General features: G+C 39.8%; 1 protein-coding gene across 1 annotated transcript in view; it reads right to left on the bottom strand.

Annotated features, from left to right (window-relative positions):
- Positions 1–6411: 6411 nt before the first annotated feature.
- OTOA (otoancorin) overlaps positions 6412–16320 on the bottom strand; it is a 36354-nt gene continuing 26445 nt past the window's right edge. Inside the window, exons 23-29 of the mRNA XM_033517837.1 lie at positions 14239–14394; positions 12685–12827; positions 12161–12297; positions 11122–11219; positions 9081–9273; positions 7904–7993; positions 6412–7375 (exon numbers count right to left, since the gene is read on the bottom strand). Of these exons, the coding sequence (XP_033373728.1) occupies positions 7926–7993; positions 9081–9273; positions 11122–11219; positions 12161–12297; positions 12685–12827; positions 14239–14394 (795 nt within the window). The 3' untranslated portion in view covers positions 6412–7375; positions 7904–7925. The remainder of the gene's footprint in view (positions 7376–7903; positions 7994–9080; positions 9274–11121; positions 11220–12160; positions 12298–12684; positions 12828–14238; positions 14395–16320) is intronic.

The following is a 16320-nucleotide window of genomic DNA, read 5'->3' as shown; positions in this document are numbered from 1 at the left end:
GCGGGGAGCGGTCGCGCAGTTGATCTGTGTATATATAGAATATGAGATGTATTATATTATATGTATATTTCATTATGTTTTTTAGGCCAACAGTATGAAAATTTACATCAGCTACTAGAGAGGGTCCAGCGGAGGCCATGAAGGTGATGAGGGGTCTGGAGCGTCTCTTTTAGGAGAGACTGCGAGGGCTGGGCCTTGGTAGTCTGGAGAAGGCTGAGAGGGATCTAATCAATACATACAAATATCTCAAAGGTGGATGCCAAGAGGGTCACAGAATCGTAGAATCACAGAATGGTTTGGGTGGACAGGGATGACACTCTCTGGACCAGATACTTAGGATCCCATTCAGCCTGACCTGGAACACTTCCAGGGATGGAGCAGCAACAGCTTCTCTGGGCCTGTGCCAGGATGGTGCCAGACACTTCCGTGGTGCCCAGTGGCAGGACAAGGAGCAATGGCCATAAACTAAACCACAACAAGTTTCATCTCAACATGAGGAAGAACTTTTTTACATTGAGTGTTGTAGAACACTGGGACAGACTCCTCAGATTCTCCCTCCCTGGAGACATTCCAAACACACCTGGACATGTTCCTGTGTCACTACTCCAGGTGACCCTGCCTTGGCAGGAGGGTTGCACTGGGTGATCTCCAGCTGTCCCTTCCAACACTAACAATTCCATGATTCTGTGTAAACTTCCAAGAAAAAAAAAAGCAATCATTTCTTCAATTATCATGCATGCTGCCTCTTCAGTGTCCTTAATCCCTAAAACAGGACATGATCAGCAAAAGTTAGGTGGGCAGTTTAAAAGAGGCCCTTTCCAATAACTTTCCAATGTTCTGTTAAAAAACCTAACAATCCAAACAGTAGCAAATAAAAATAGGAATAGCTGCTCAGGAATAGGATTTCCAGTAGTTGTAGAAAACGGGTAACAGCTTATTCCAGGTAAACAGTGGTGCTTTGCTGGGCAGCTCATTTCTTCAAATTCTCTTTGTTTACATTGTTTCACACCCTGTTCGAGGAAATACTGTAATGTTACAGAATGATACACTGAAAAGTTCCCACAGCAGAAGGTTATGGATTGTTTGAAATTTATGAAAAGGATCCATCCTAACTAAAATATTTTAATTTTTCTGTTTAAAATGTGGCAGAAACTCTTTAAAGAGTTTGCATAATCCTGAGAAAAGAGAACTGATTACTACCTACTATTGAGTTTTTTAGTAAGTACCCACAATGTGACAAAATCAAATTTACTTATTTTCAGAGATTATGAATCAAAGCCTGTCCTTTTACAGCACTGTGTTTACAAGCACAGCAGTACAACTCCTTGACAAGCTCCATGGTATCTTGTGTCACTTCCTAAGAGAAGAGGTTGTATGTTGCATTTGAAAAGTTTTATAGATCTGAACTCTAATAGAATAAATATTTTAAACAGATATTGAATAATTTTTGGCATCAAATAATGTTTGATGTAACCACCAGTGAGTTGCCTACTTGAGGGTACATCTTAAAAACCCAAATATAGTACTTGGAGAATCTGTACTGAAAATGACAGCATTTGGCAGAACTCCCCAAATCTGTGGTTCCAACTGCAACAGGAGGGGAGAAAGTGAAAATTCATAACTATAACATCAGCACCTGCAGTACTGAGGCACTTCTATCACTACACACATGTGTGAGGTCTGAAAACAGACATGACTCAGCGTGGCTGGACCAGCTTGTTTGACACAGACTTGATTGAAATGTGTACATTTAATATGTCAGATCTCTGAAAGGGTGAATACTGAAATAAAAGTAGCTATTAAAAACCAGATGCATATGTGGAATCTATTTAACAGATACATTAAAAGCAGAGAGCTGACATCCATTCTCTCAACCCCCTTTCTCAGTTCATGCAGTATATATTCAGAACTTGTTTGTGATCTAAGTTGTTTTCTGACATCTGATTTAATGTTGCAACATGTCAGGCCCCAGTTAAAGATGACCTAAGGCAGTTTTAGCTTGTGCATCAAACCAATGGGATTTTAACTATAGCAATGGCTATTCTTTGATAAATCAATACAGTTCACTTCCATATGCAATGGTTAAAATTATTGAGGAAAGCTGTACCAGAAAATATTCCCCTGCTGTATCTGTGTCAGATTAGCATTTTCCACTGTTTTCATATTTCTCTTACAGGAATTTACTTTTGGCTTCTCTCCTTTTCTCTTTGTCCCTCAAAGAGAAGTTAACAGATATTAAGTGATATGCTGTTAAGTATTTCTAAGGCTAATTACACCAGCTAAAACATGAGAAGATAATTGCTATGCTGTTGCCAGCAAAACAAGAAATCCATCAATCACAATTCCTCCAGTTAATACTTCAATGTTCAGTCACTTGGGCTGTGAGCTGTGTTCCTGCATCATGTGAGGGCAAGAAAATCCTCTCATTAATCCGGATTGGAAAAGCAGACTGATGCTGAACAGAAAGGGGCAGGAAGAGACAGATGGACATTGGCTGCTTTCTACTCATTGCAGAAAAATATAATACATTTTGTGGCTATCTATTTTTGGATACAAATAAAGAACCAGATGTGAATTTTGATAAAAATATCTTATGGTGCAAAACATGTCCTGAGGCCAGGCAAGGTCCGCTGGGGTCTTTGAGGTAGTCTCATAATTTCTCTAAGGACTGAGTAGATAGATAAGGAAAGATGGTCTGATAATGGATCACAGTCTTAACTAAAATATGAAATTATGGATACCTGGATAGTACACAGGTCTGTTTTGCTCTCTGACAAGTTTGTTGTTTATCTGCACTTTTAACAGCATGGTGTATAACTATGCACAAAATACCCTTTCTGAAGAGCAATTCCAAATATTCTGGGGTACCAATAAAAGAAATTTAACTTGCACTGGACCTTTGGTTTATTCTTTGCAGACCTGTCATTTCTATCCAGTTTACCTCCTGCCTTACTGGAAAAGGAAGTCAGATTCCTTCCCTCCAACAGCACTGGAGTAAACAGTCCCCAAGGCTGTCCCACATCATATGGCACAGATGAGAATATTTTACTAATCAGGACTATAAGGTTCTTAGCTTTCCTTATCCCATGCCTACAGATCTTGCTTTAAAAAAAAACCAAAAAAAACCTCAAAAACAAAACCCAAAACACACACCAGAAAACCCCACAAACTTATCTAAAATATGCAAACATTTTCACTGAATTAAAGAGACCCTATTGCTTTGTGTACCAGCCTAGAATATCTACCTTTTCTTGAGAATAGAAGAAAAAAAAGAGGAAGAGATCATTTGAAATTTGATTTTTACTTCTAAGGAGGACAATATATGACAGGGAAACGAGGTACTGCAGTTTGATGGCTGTTCCTCAGCTGCCATGGGGAAACTGGCAGTGTCCCACTGGGAAGCAGTGTGTGGTATCTAGAACCACAACACAGCATGAGCCAAAACACCAACAGTGCAGTGTGGCCAGTTACCTGCTCAAGTGACACATTCCAGGTGACTGCTGAGTCCATGCTTCTTCCTGAGTCTCATTTGAGTGAGTCAGGCCTCTCCCTTAGCCCCAAGAGTGTTTGGCTGGCACACCTTCAGCAATATCTCACATCTGCTCCAAGGGGGCAGCCAGTGGGACTCTGACAAGGTCACAGCCTAGTATGATGGGGCTGCAATTGGTGTCACTGGAAAGTAAATGAGGGGGTGATGATCCCTAGGCACAGCAGTGAAGTGATAAGCTAAATCTGCCATAATGCAGTATGTAATTGCCTCTGGTATATTTGAACAGATTATACAGAGGCATAAAGGGCTTCTTAAAATTAAGGAAGGATGCTTTTTTTTGTTGTTTTAACAGTATCTTTAGAGCCTCATACTGAGGAGCTGGTTAGCTCTGATGTGACAGATTGAGATCACTGGGAGTCAAACTGTACAAAACCTGACAACAGCCATAATACCAGCTTTAACAGGGACACTTTTCAGACACTGTGGATGGGTAGCTGTTTTCTTCCTTTTGGGGATTTAGAGACACCACAGATGTGGCATTTATCTCAGTACCAGGTCACAGGGATATTTCCTCTCCTGCTGATCCAGAATCAGTAGCTCTTTTTTCTAAACACAATTCTGAACATAAAGGTATCAGGCACTGAAATAGTAAGCCAACAATAATATTTCTTACCATCTGTTAACTCCTGCAGGATCCTACATTCAATCACAGGAATGAAATGAAATGCCTCCTCTCACACACTGCTGGACTGGGTCACCTGTCACAGGGCTCAGAGCACTCAGAGGAACCAGGCCTACACCAGAGTTGTGACTGTCAACAGTTGGATGGTTGGATGTTCATCCCACAGGATGTATGGCACTGCCCAGAAACCATCAGAGCAGTCACAACTGGAGAGGAGAGCTGCAGTTCTCACCATAAGCAGATAAAATTATTATCATTATATATATTCAATAGCAGATTTATGCACAATCCTATTTTTTTTTCTTACTCTAAGATCTAAAAGAACTAAAAAGAATATAGGAGAAATTAAGATTGGTTTAAACAAATGTTACCCACATATACAAACAGCAACATTTCTTTAAGAATCCAATCTTTATTCCACATTTCTCTGTAGTATATTCTTCCCCAAAATCCTGATCATGCAAAAAGAGAGGCACTGTGAGACATCTTTCCCATGAATTCCAGTGAAAGGGATCATGTGCATGTTGTATGCAATGCACATCTGCAGAGGGGGCAGATGTCTGTACTGAGGGGTTCTGTGGTTTGTTTCACAGAAGTGAAGTGTACGTGTTTTCCTCTGGCAGTGTGCAGGATTGTGAATGGACGGCAGGTCACACACACAGATTACATACCATGCATACTTCTGCTCTCCATGCCTTTCTCCCCTTTCCATCTATTCTTCCCACAGAAATTCAGTTTCAACAGTTTTGATGGAGGTGTCTCATGAATCCCAGATTTTGTAGAATGGGCTTTTCCAACAGTGACCTTTACAAGAGGTACACTGTCAGGACTAACATGGCTTTCATACAATACTTGCCATACAAAATGCTCACACCATCTCATGAAGCAAACAGGATTTGGAATCTCACTGTGAAATCAGTACAACATTAAGTCAGTGCTCCACATTTACCCCTCTTACACTACTCTTGTAAGAAATAGATAAGCCCTTGACCAAACGTAAATGCAATGCCAAAGTTCTTAACATAATTATTAATTTAATAAAATATATAAATAATCAAGCAGTTCAGCTATTTAAAAGCACTTGTGTTTGAACAAAATTACAGCACAGATGGCACAAAACAAAGAGCTCACTCCTGCTCCAATTAAAAGCTAAACTCTGACTCACATAATTGCAAACGGAATCACTCCCAGGTATATTGACAGAAGAAGATCACTTTCAACTCATATAGATTTTTGAAGGGCTTGGTAGAGCTAAGTCACGTATCTGACCTAAGCAGCTGAACTGGAAATGCAGACTGTCTTCTTGACATGAAAACACTCTCCTGCATCTTCAGAAGTGCACAAAGAATTCAAGTCAGGCAATTTCTAGAAATCAAAAAACCTTTTAGTACTTTCACATCTGAGTGACGCAGAACTTTCTAGTATGAAAACACTGATAAAACTTTATAATGCATTTGAACCACTGAAGCATTTCTTGGTTTTAGTGGACATTTGCATGTATTTCCTGGGATTAATAAAACAAACTTCTTTCTATTTAAATATATGTCTCAATCTCCTGTTCACATGCAGAATAGGAAACACAGCTGGAGAAGCTGTAATCTTACCATGAGGATTAGAGAAAAAAGTGCCAGGCAGTTTGCAGAAATCATAATTCTTTACTTATAAAATGCATAGAATTAAAGCATGTAGTATTATCTATAACATCATGTCACACTTGCCAGGGTTAGTTATAGGCAAAGGCAGTTCCCAAAGCAGCAGATTGCTGAAGGGGGAAGAGGAAAAGGAGGGGGTGAGAAACAGCTCTCATTGCCTACTTTGCCAGTAACAGAGCCCTGAGAATCAAGTTAGCCCCTGCTGCTGCAGGAATTACAGACTGTATGGGACTGTGGTGGGAACTCCCAACTGCAGCAAGAGCTCACATTCACCTTGCCCCAGCAGTAGCTGGGCTATTCCCTCCAGTTCTCCCTCCCTCCCACTTCTATTGCTTTCCCACCTAAGAAAAATTTCAATTCTACTTTCAGGGCTGAGAAGCCAGATATAATGTTTGTCATAAAGACATACAAAGTACAGTTTGAAGGGCATTTACTACAGTACAGCCCTGAATGAAAAAGCTAAACTTTTCAGTCCATGCATTGCCTTTTTTAGTCTAGAAAAAAATAAGACTTTTGCAATGGCAAAATGGAAAACTGTGCTATTTGTTTGTGGTCTAAAATCATGTTGAACAACATCAGAATGTATGTTCACATGCAGAGTGTTTTTAATATATCTTTTTCCCCCATTGTTTAAAATATTGAGGTGTGGCATGAGAGGCTAATATTAAAGACTTAAGTCAGATGCTGATAAAACACATGAAAATATCTGTGATTTATAATTATGAGAAATTCCTTATTCTAGGTCTTGTGGAAAATACAGGATTGACAGTCCTAGTAGTGCATAGGCACAGTGAACAATTCCCCTCAGGATTCCCAGGTGTACACTTAAACCCCATCTGGAGTGAAAGGACTGTCTCTTGATGAACATAAGCAGGTTTCCATGTTGCATTTTGTCACATGAAATACTCAAAGTATTGCCAATGCCCTCAGTGTCAACAGTTTGGTACTGAGTACAAACAGCCATGGGGAAACTACGTTTTGTAGAGGTGCTTAAATTCTAAGAGCCTGTTATCACTTCTTGTCTGAGCAGGATTTAAACCAGCAGCCCGGAGATGAAGCTATTTTATTGCAACAGCAGTAACTTTTAGTGCAGTTTCTACTACACCACACAAAAGGATAGTGCCTCTCCAGGGAATGTACACTTGAAGTAAAAGAAAACCCAACAAAAGGACACAATAGTGTGACCAAATTAGCCCATGTAAAAAGCACTAGGTAACAGACATCAGCCTCCAAATAACAGTCCCCTGCTACCTGTCCCCCCAATAATTCAAGTTCCTACCTAACACACAGTTCTATATTTCAGTGATTTTCTCATGAGACAGATAAGCCACTTCCAGTTTTTAAACTTGAAGTATTTGCAGGGATACTGTGTAGCTTGTTAATGGTAAAGCTATGGAAAGGAGATAGTTCTCATCGTGATGGCAGATGGAGACCTTGCTTGTAAGAATTTAACCACTCTGTGCTTAGAAATCTCAGAGCCTCTTGATTCTACTGTTCATGCTGAGCTGACACTCTTTTATCTCTAGCATCACAGTTGTAAGCTCCAGGACACTGAAAATCAAAGCAAAGAAAAATTTTAAGTCTTTTGACATGCCTTGCTTTGTAGTCTTAAAGACTAAATAGAATACTTAAGCATTTAGTTTGCCTAATTGGTATCTAAACATCAAGCCTACCAGTGCTCTTCTTAAATATTAGCCTGTCAAAATGTTTAAATCCAATGAAAGTTAATGGCAATACTCTACTAAATAGAAGTGTTTGTAAAATAAAATCTTATAAATAACCTGGAACAGGCAAAACACAGAGTAAAACCAAGAACATGCTCCAAATAGCAATGCAGTAATTGATTGGAGTTTTAAATACAACTTTGTTATGTTTGGCTTTACAATAAAGATAAGATAAAGTGTTTTCCCCTTGATTAGATTCAGAGAGAGCCTAACCAAGGTACAAGACACCTTTGTAATACAGAAAAATTATTCAATAATTGTGTTCAAAGCAGGAAGAGGGTCCTGCAGTCCTTCTCTGTTACAGGGGATCTATGCTTCTGTTGTGAAGTTACCTCTAACTGAAAATATAACTTACCTCAAACTCAAACTTTGAGGGTTCAGAAGAGCAGGTGCAGTGTAAACACAGCACACAGCCAGATGCCAAAGCCACTCAAACAAGGAGCACCTGGAAAGCAGAAGGCTTTATTTCTCAGAGTCACGCTACAGCTCAGGCCTAGAAGTTTTATCTACACCTCCCCAAAGAGGTGCAGCAAATTCCAGCAGCTGAATCTTAGTTACATTCAGGTCTCAAGAGATGTCACTTCCAGTTTAACATACACAGCTCCAAAGAGAAGCATTTCATAGGGAGATGGGAACAATGGACAAGAAGCTCAAGAACTCAGGTGATCCTTACCCGGAAAACTCCTCCCTTTGGCAGACCTCCAGAAGGAACAGATCATACCTGAGAGGGCTAAGACCACTTCCCAGGAGCTTCTGGGAAGGTCTGGTCTAATTCTAGCAAGAACATCATAGCAATTTAGTTCCCCTTATTCCTATTTCAGCACTTCAGCTTCCCTCTCACTCCTCCAACAGCTAATGTCTCACTGATGTCCCTGGAAGCAACAATATTTGCTGTCTGATAGGGATAAGTTCTCAACATTGTCTCGACTATGTGCAAACTCTCTCATCATAACACATCCATTGACATCAGCAGTGTTACTTCAGTATAAACTGAAATACGAAAAAGATTAAACAACTGAAGTATAAGCTGTAATTCCAAACAGGATGGGAATGGCAGGAAAAACTATTCAGTGGTCCTGCAGTCTGGATAAAGATGGTAATCCACCCCAGTACTTCCTCCTTTCCCAGCTCTGCAAACAACATTCTGGTGCACATAAAGGCTCTGACCTGAAGGTCCAGAAATGGAGATCCCCACCTTAAATTTAGGCAAAGAATATGGGATAGAAGGAGAGGGAAAAGCTCACTGTTTCAGACTACCTTTTACACAAGTTAGTGCTTAGCACAGTGTAATGCTACTAGATAGCTGCTAATGCCATCTGACAGTCTTCCTCCATTACCTTGTGTTGTGGGTAAATCCAACATCCTTCTGGCTTTTTGTCTTGGTCAGGCATGTAATTTGAGGCACGACTGTAGAAGTTGATTAGTAAATTCACCCTCAGAATAGAGGCCTGACCCTGATGCGTGCTGTGAGACCTCACACCCCACTGGTGTGTGCCCTTCCCCTAGGCAGGAGCAGGGAGGACTCCACTCACCGCTGGGAGCTGGGGTTTGCCCCTCCTGGGGGGATGCTACAGTGCTCTGTGTCCCTGGGCTGCTGGTCCTGGCTCCATCCAGTGCCAGCCCCAGGCTCTGGAGCTGTGATGCATCCAGATGCTCCCGCTGCAATCCTGTAACCATGGCGGCGTTCTCAGGGCCCAGGTTTGCTATTTGTTCTGGGGACAAAGCCTGGGAGGAACAAAAGACAGAAAAATTGGTTTAGGCTGTCAATTATAGAAGGCAGGTAAGGAATTAGAAGTCAGCACTGCCTTGCATTTGGAATGAGGGACAGTAGACTTCAACACTGTGTTGCTATAAAAGAGCTCAATAGAGCTTAAAAGAATCCTCTGTATTCATTTACTTCCCTGACCACTCATCTATCTGTCACCTTTCTCTTTGATGCTGGGAGCTGACAGCTTGAGAAGCTGTCTATGCCAGCACTGTATTGTACACTTCTTCAATATATTGTTGGAGTTTAATTTTCCAGACATTTATTTTCTGATTTGTTCAAAGACTGATGGTGCTGTGCAACCTCTTGTGTTTTAATTTATTTCCTCTTATATCTGCTCCCAAGCAACCTCACTTGAACTTATATTTGACCTTTGATTATGGTTAGCAGTAGAGCAATGAGATTAAAAGACCCCATGCTTTAATCTTATTATTCAATTTTCTCTTTTAGATTGAAAATCTTCCCAGTTTGTTCAATTAAGTTTAAAAATTAAACATGGCAATCATAATCCTACAGTAATTATCTTATATCACATAGCAATTAACCAGTTTGTAAAGCCTGCATTATTGGGCAGGCTGGATTGCTTTAGTTCTATTTAACATTCTGCAGTCACAAGCATTTTAACCCTCCTACACAAAAAGCTTTTTTTTCTTATAATAATTCTGCATCCAGGTTCTAGTTTGGAAAGACAAAATTCCCCTGGCAAGTAGGTCAGATGACGGAGCAAACCCTTGCCCATTTTTCATTGTCTACCAAATGGTGTGCTGGTTTAAACTGAGCAAACTCACAGAAATGCCTACAGGTTCAGGCATTTTGAACTGAGCATCTTCTTAACTCACTTGAAGTACATAATACAGTGTAACTTTTCATAAATCAAAATGCGAATAATTTATACAGCTGCAAAATGAGGCCATGAAAAACCTGTGTAAAACCAAAATCTTCTTTGAATCTTTCAAATACAGGAAACTCTTCCAAAGAGGTACCCTGCTTTTTGTTAAACACCTTTTGTATCATTACTACTCCTATTAACAAATATATTGTTCGATGGAAATTCTACAAGATGGTATAGAGCTGTTTTGCAAAGAAATAGTTTCTGTAAGGACATTTTATGCTTATCTGAACTGTCAGTGGTACTGTGCACAAACAGCTAGTACTCAAGGAGTTTTTCTTTTTTATGGGAGCTGACACAGTTAAATCTCTGTTTAGCTCATCTGTCCATTGCTTGTCTGAACATCTGAAAGAGACCAGTCCAGGCAGAATATTAATCTTGTCACTAAGTCAAAGAAAGTTGGGGCAATGATCTCAGGATCCCTGTTCTAATTTCTGGTCCACATTCAGTACTGCTGTAATTAGATGTAATTCCTTTCTGATCTGTGTCTGCCTGCACAATCTGTTTTTCAGAGCTAACTCAGGAGAATGGTGCCAGATTTTAGGTTAATAAAACAGCTCTTGCACAATCAGCAGAGAAATCTGTAGCTATTACAGCAAATGTTAATAAACAGAGACAAAAATTCAGATCTGAATAAAACTTTGGAAAATACAGTGTCTATTCACTGTTTTGTGATACTTGTTTTTTCTTTGGGATGCATTCTGAAGGATGAATAAAGCTTGTCTAGCATATTTCATGGGCATCACAAATACAGATGATACAGCTGAAAGTTAATGTTCCAGACCCTTGATGGTCTCTCACTTAACAGATCACAGAAAATTTTTTGCCCAAACCCAAAACCTATAAATCAGTACCATTTATTTATACTAGAGTAAAACCAATAGAAATTTAGTAACTTCTTCAGTGATCAAGCTCTTACTTGGAAAATTTCAGGAGGTATATGTCTTACTGCTGATGGCTGGAGATATGGCATCAAGCTTTTATCAAAAGCTTTTAATTCATCCTCATTCAAACCACCTAAAAAACCCACATAATAGAAACAAAGCTCAGTTAATGTTCTTTTTATTAAGTTTATTTTAAGGTAATATAATCTTTAAGCATTTATAAAAAATACATAATAAGTGGTTTATTCTAGGGTCTTATATAAAGAGATGCTGTTTCTTTCTATATTTTGTTTCTTTCATTATAATTCAGCATTACAAATCATCTGACCTTAGCCATTAACATGGAATGTACTCTTCCTGAACTGCCTTATCTTGGAAAAGAGAATTAGAAAAACCTATAAAATCATAAGCAATGTTATTAGAGAATGCTCATTGACAGTCTCTTCTGATCCATGGTTAGCGAGCACAATCCTGCAGTGGGAGTGACTTTTCCACAACTTAGGTGGTTACGGTAGGGAATCATTGCCACAGGCGCTGGGGATGCTAAAAATTATGAGAGCTCAATGTGCAGTTAAATGATAACAGGGAAACCAATCCAGGAACAAAACTGGGAGTGACCTCTGGCTCAGGAGATCTTCGAGGCCACAGGAGCACTCTGGAGAAGTATCACTCCAGGCCAATCCTTGTGCCCTTCCCTCAGCAACCCATTCTTTCCAGACAGGATGCTTGGGCAGCCAGAGCACAGCTCCTCCCAGTACAGCCTGGTTCACAAAGAGCGACGGGGTCTGGAATCCTGCTTGGTTTTGCCCTCCTTGATTCACCCTTTCCAGCTTAGAGGACCCAAGTAACTTCAGACTGTGCTTCCCAAGGTCAGTTGGATCAGATTTACAGAACCTCACAGAGAATACCACAACTTTTCTTAGTGCCTCTGAAATTGCTGGATGTCTGTCCCCACAGGTGAGCCCCCTCTGGAAGAAATGTCTTTTGCCTGTCTTGAAAAATCCCCAGCTAGGTGAAACTGTCTCTTAATAGCAATGCTTCACAACCATAATCATCTGGAGGTAGTTTTGTTACCTGCTATAGTACCAATTTCCTGTAAAACAGAGCCATTCCAGCTGGTAGCAGCACCAAACACGGATTCTGTCATCTTCTTAAATTCCCTCAGAACAGGGGTGCTACAAAACAGCAGGCCAATTCTTGCAACTGCAGCACTGCAAAAGGCAACAAGGTCATCATTACAAGCTGCAATTACATGCAGTACTAAATAGACCTGAAATATACTTAGCCTGCTATAAGAAGACTGTAAAACACACTTTCAATTTAAAATATATGTATACAAATTGCATACAAACATTTCAGGTTTTGAGCAAAAACCTGCATTTTTAAATGCAGTACTTAAATGGTGGGATATAAATGGCAGAGGAAGACTGTAAAAGAACGTGTTTTAAACTGCTGCACGCCTTCTGCTTTTCTAAAAGCATTTAAAATATAAAAAGGTGCCCTTTAGGCTCTGAAAATCTTGATGGAACAAAAATGGCACAATAAATTTTATCAATAGAGTTACTAATAAATATTTAATTAGATATAAAATGCAGTACCTGAATTCAGAAGTCCTTATGGATGTGATTTCTGTGGAGTTCAAAGCACAGAGAACAGCTCCTAATCCAACTAGATCAAAACTTTTTAATGTGCTGATGGTCTGGCCAGAGTCATCTAGAAAACATTGCAAAATAGCTCTTGCCTACAAAAGCAGTGAGACAGTATGCATGAACAGGGTAAATATAATTGAAGGGTTTGTTACTAGATGCTTAAAATCTTAACAGAAGCTATGGAGCATAAATACATATCCTGAGCCTCCCCAGTGTACAGCCCTGGCCTTCAGGAGGAGCACTGTCACCACCTACATGTCACACTAAAACAGGGCACTGTTACCCAACCACTTGCTAAATGCAAACGGTGTGAAAACACTGTACTTCTTCTGCCAGGTCACAAGGAAAGCCTTTACAAGAAGAAATGGAAGCTGGATTGCTTCACAGAATCAGTTAAATTGCTACAAGAAAACATAAAATACCAAAGGGGATCAATATGTAATTTTTATTATTTTTAATACTCAGGATGACTTGTCTTATTTAAGTGCCATATATGAGTGGTGACCTGTGTTTAGGATTAATTTTCAGATACAAATGGGATATTGGTACCAAAGTGCCTTTGCAAGCTAAAGTAATTTAGGATGGTGCTCATTTTAAATTAACCATTTAAAAACTTTTAGTTCATCTTAAGCATTAAGACATCCTCCAAAGCCAGTGAAAGAAACAACCCAAGTCATCTTCCAAGATTTCCTAATCTATTCACAATGCTGACCTTCAAATAACTATCTTAACTAGCTGCCTAAGTTTTAGACAACTGAAATTCAGCAGAATTAATCTTTTAACTAACTACTCTTATTGACAGCAGGAAACCTCAAAAGCAAACTAGTCCTGTATAAATCCTCCCAAGTGCTTCCTTCTTATGGCGCCCTTCAGAACACTAATCTATTAAACAAATCTGTGATATTCTGCCAGAACTGCCAGAACATGTCAGCATCTGTGCAGCCACAGAGCCCTGATAGTATGGGCCACAAAGACAGAAATATGCTGCCAATTGCATATAAAAATGGAAGTTTTAATCTCAAGTTATGAAAGTCCCATTGACATAACTAGAAGTGATTCAAGGAAAGGAACATGAGAGGAGTGTATTTGCTAATAAAGGACTTCTAGGGCAATGGATCTTAATTGTGGCACACTACCTATTCTGTGATTGTCCTTAGCTAGGAAGGACTAATACTCCTAGCAGTAGTGTCTATTCCAGGGACAGTGTGAGGACACCTGCTGATCTCTTTCCACTGCTTAGTGGGCAAGTGCTAAAGAACACACTCATCTCCATCCCAATTAACAGTGATTGATGCTGTCTTGGCCACTTCCCCATGGAAGGCCCATCCAGGCAGACACCAGTGCTGACCTGCCTGGCCACTTTCACTGGGGTCACAGCTGCACAAAAGCAGCAGGGAGTAGTGCGGATCTTTGGATCTGTTTTCTAGGCAATTCCAGGACTTGAGTCCCAAAGGCCACGAATCCAGAGCCTTTCACCAGGAGTACATTCAGTAACTCACTCACCTGGGTAAGAGTCCACTCTGTTTGCTGACTAAGAACAGAAACGGTGTCGATGGAATGCAGGTCCAGCTCTATGATTTCCTGCTCAGTGAGAGCCAGAGCAATGCGGCCCAGGGAGATGATTTGGTAACTCCTCCAGTCTGGCAGCAACCCCCAAACCTTTGGACAAGAGCCATTAATATCTGTTTAGATCATTATGACTCTTCCTCTATATATACCATTCTCAGAGCCCTTGGTTTTATAGTCCTAAAACCTGAATATTCCTCTTTGCACACAAAAGGCAGACCTTAGGAATTGTGAAGGTTTTTGAGTTTCTGCACCAATAATGATTAGTTAATCTAAAAATGCTGCAATTTTTACAACTTGGACTTGTTGATGAGTCAGAATAGGGACTACTAGAAATGTGGCTGTAGGAGCAAAACCACTAAGAACAATAAAAATGGGAATCTGTACCTAGGTCCACACTGTTATACTGCCAAGAAAGCAGCACCTGCACTACCCAGGCTTCTACCCAGCTGCAATCATTCCAGGGGACCGACTTTAAGTTGCTTTTGTGACCAGTCACCCTGGCTCAGTCACTGACAAGGAAAGACAGAGAATCAAGTAATACAGACAAAGAACCAGTTCCTAAAGTTCTGATTACTAGATTGTGTTCCTACAATGTTAAAATAAAAAATAATTTTAAAGTGTTTGTACAGATACAGTTAAATTTTTAAAGTGATGTAAGAAACCCAAAGAAATAAGCAGGGGCTCTTCTAAACCAGTACCAATGTATTTAAACTTCCCTGATTTTTACTTTATTTGTAATAAAGTTATAGTGATCGAAAAGCTGTCACTGACCAGCACAAAAGAAGTTTTGGTATCAGGAAAAGTTCTGCCTGAGTAAAGAATAATAAAAGTCCATCAAGAGCTGAATTTTCAGAGACCAGAACTATCAATTACGTTTAGTTGACAGTAGAAGACTGTAGACAGTGGGCAGTATCTACCCAGATGTGGCCAATTGCCTTTACAGAAAAAGACACTGGGTTTTGGCTGGAGGAAGTGACTTGAACAAGACAGGCACACATTAAAAAAAATGCTCACTTTAAAGCTCTCATGTACTTCAGCAGCTCTGCTTTGTGTCAGTGAGTACACGACAGGTGTCTAGTATAACACTGTGCTGCTAATTCTACCTGGAAAATTAAAACTAAAAGCCCAGGGCTAGGCTACTCTCTGAGTCAGAAAAATATTTACTCCATTTCAGGACAGCTACAATTTAAGTTTTGTTCAAGAAGTTAGAAAGGACAAAGCTAGTGGGGACTTGCTGAAGAGCATGTCTGCAGTTGCCTACTAAATAAGTTTTTTTCACCATCAGATAGACATGGAGCTGTACAGTCCCCAGAAAATATAAAAGTAGAGGTCAGGAATCTGGATATCTAAAATTAAATACTCCTTACACAGAGCTGCAGGCTCTCTGCTGTTCATACCAACATGCATATCCAACACAGAGCAGCCCCAGAGCTGCCAGGGTGCTTTTCCCAATGATGACCCTTGGGTTAAGGATTTGTTTAAGAGATGCATTGCTGGACTTGTACCTCCCAACTGAGTTTCTACCAGACCTTTTATGTTGGTTTTACAATGTCATAAATGGTCTAAGTCTGGGAAACTTCAATCCTTTCTAAAGAAAATAGATAATAAAAAGCATTAGCCTAATTTTAAAGCTTTTCATTCTCTAGCTTTAGAGATACATGAAACACATGCAGGCAAAAATGCCAAGTGTCTGTTTCCTGATCTAGGCCACAAACTACAGAATTTGAAGTACTTCATAAATAGTATTATCTGACAGTGCTGGGTAAAATCTCAGGCAGAATGATATAAATAACACAACACATGAAACTGAAACACTCCTTTGTCCTCATTCACCTAGAGACTACAGATCCATGCAGCTGTCACTGCTGCAGAACTGGGAGACCTTCCACTTACAAGTGAGCTAAGCTTCTTACTTTCATTAAGACACAATCTGATAACTAGACTTTTTGAATTAGTTTGGAACAATGAGTAGTTCAGGCTTAATGAACGTTTAATCAAAGATGTTAATAACATAAC

This window comes from Parus major, chromosome 14 (assembly GCF_001522545.3).
Source record: "Parus major isolate Abel chromosome 14, Parus_major1.1, whole genome shotgun sequence".
NCBI lineage: Eukaryota > Metazoa > Chordata > Aves > Passeriformes > Paridae > Parus > Parus major.
This window is presented reverse-complemented; position numbering and strand designations above follow the sequence as displayed.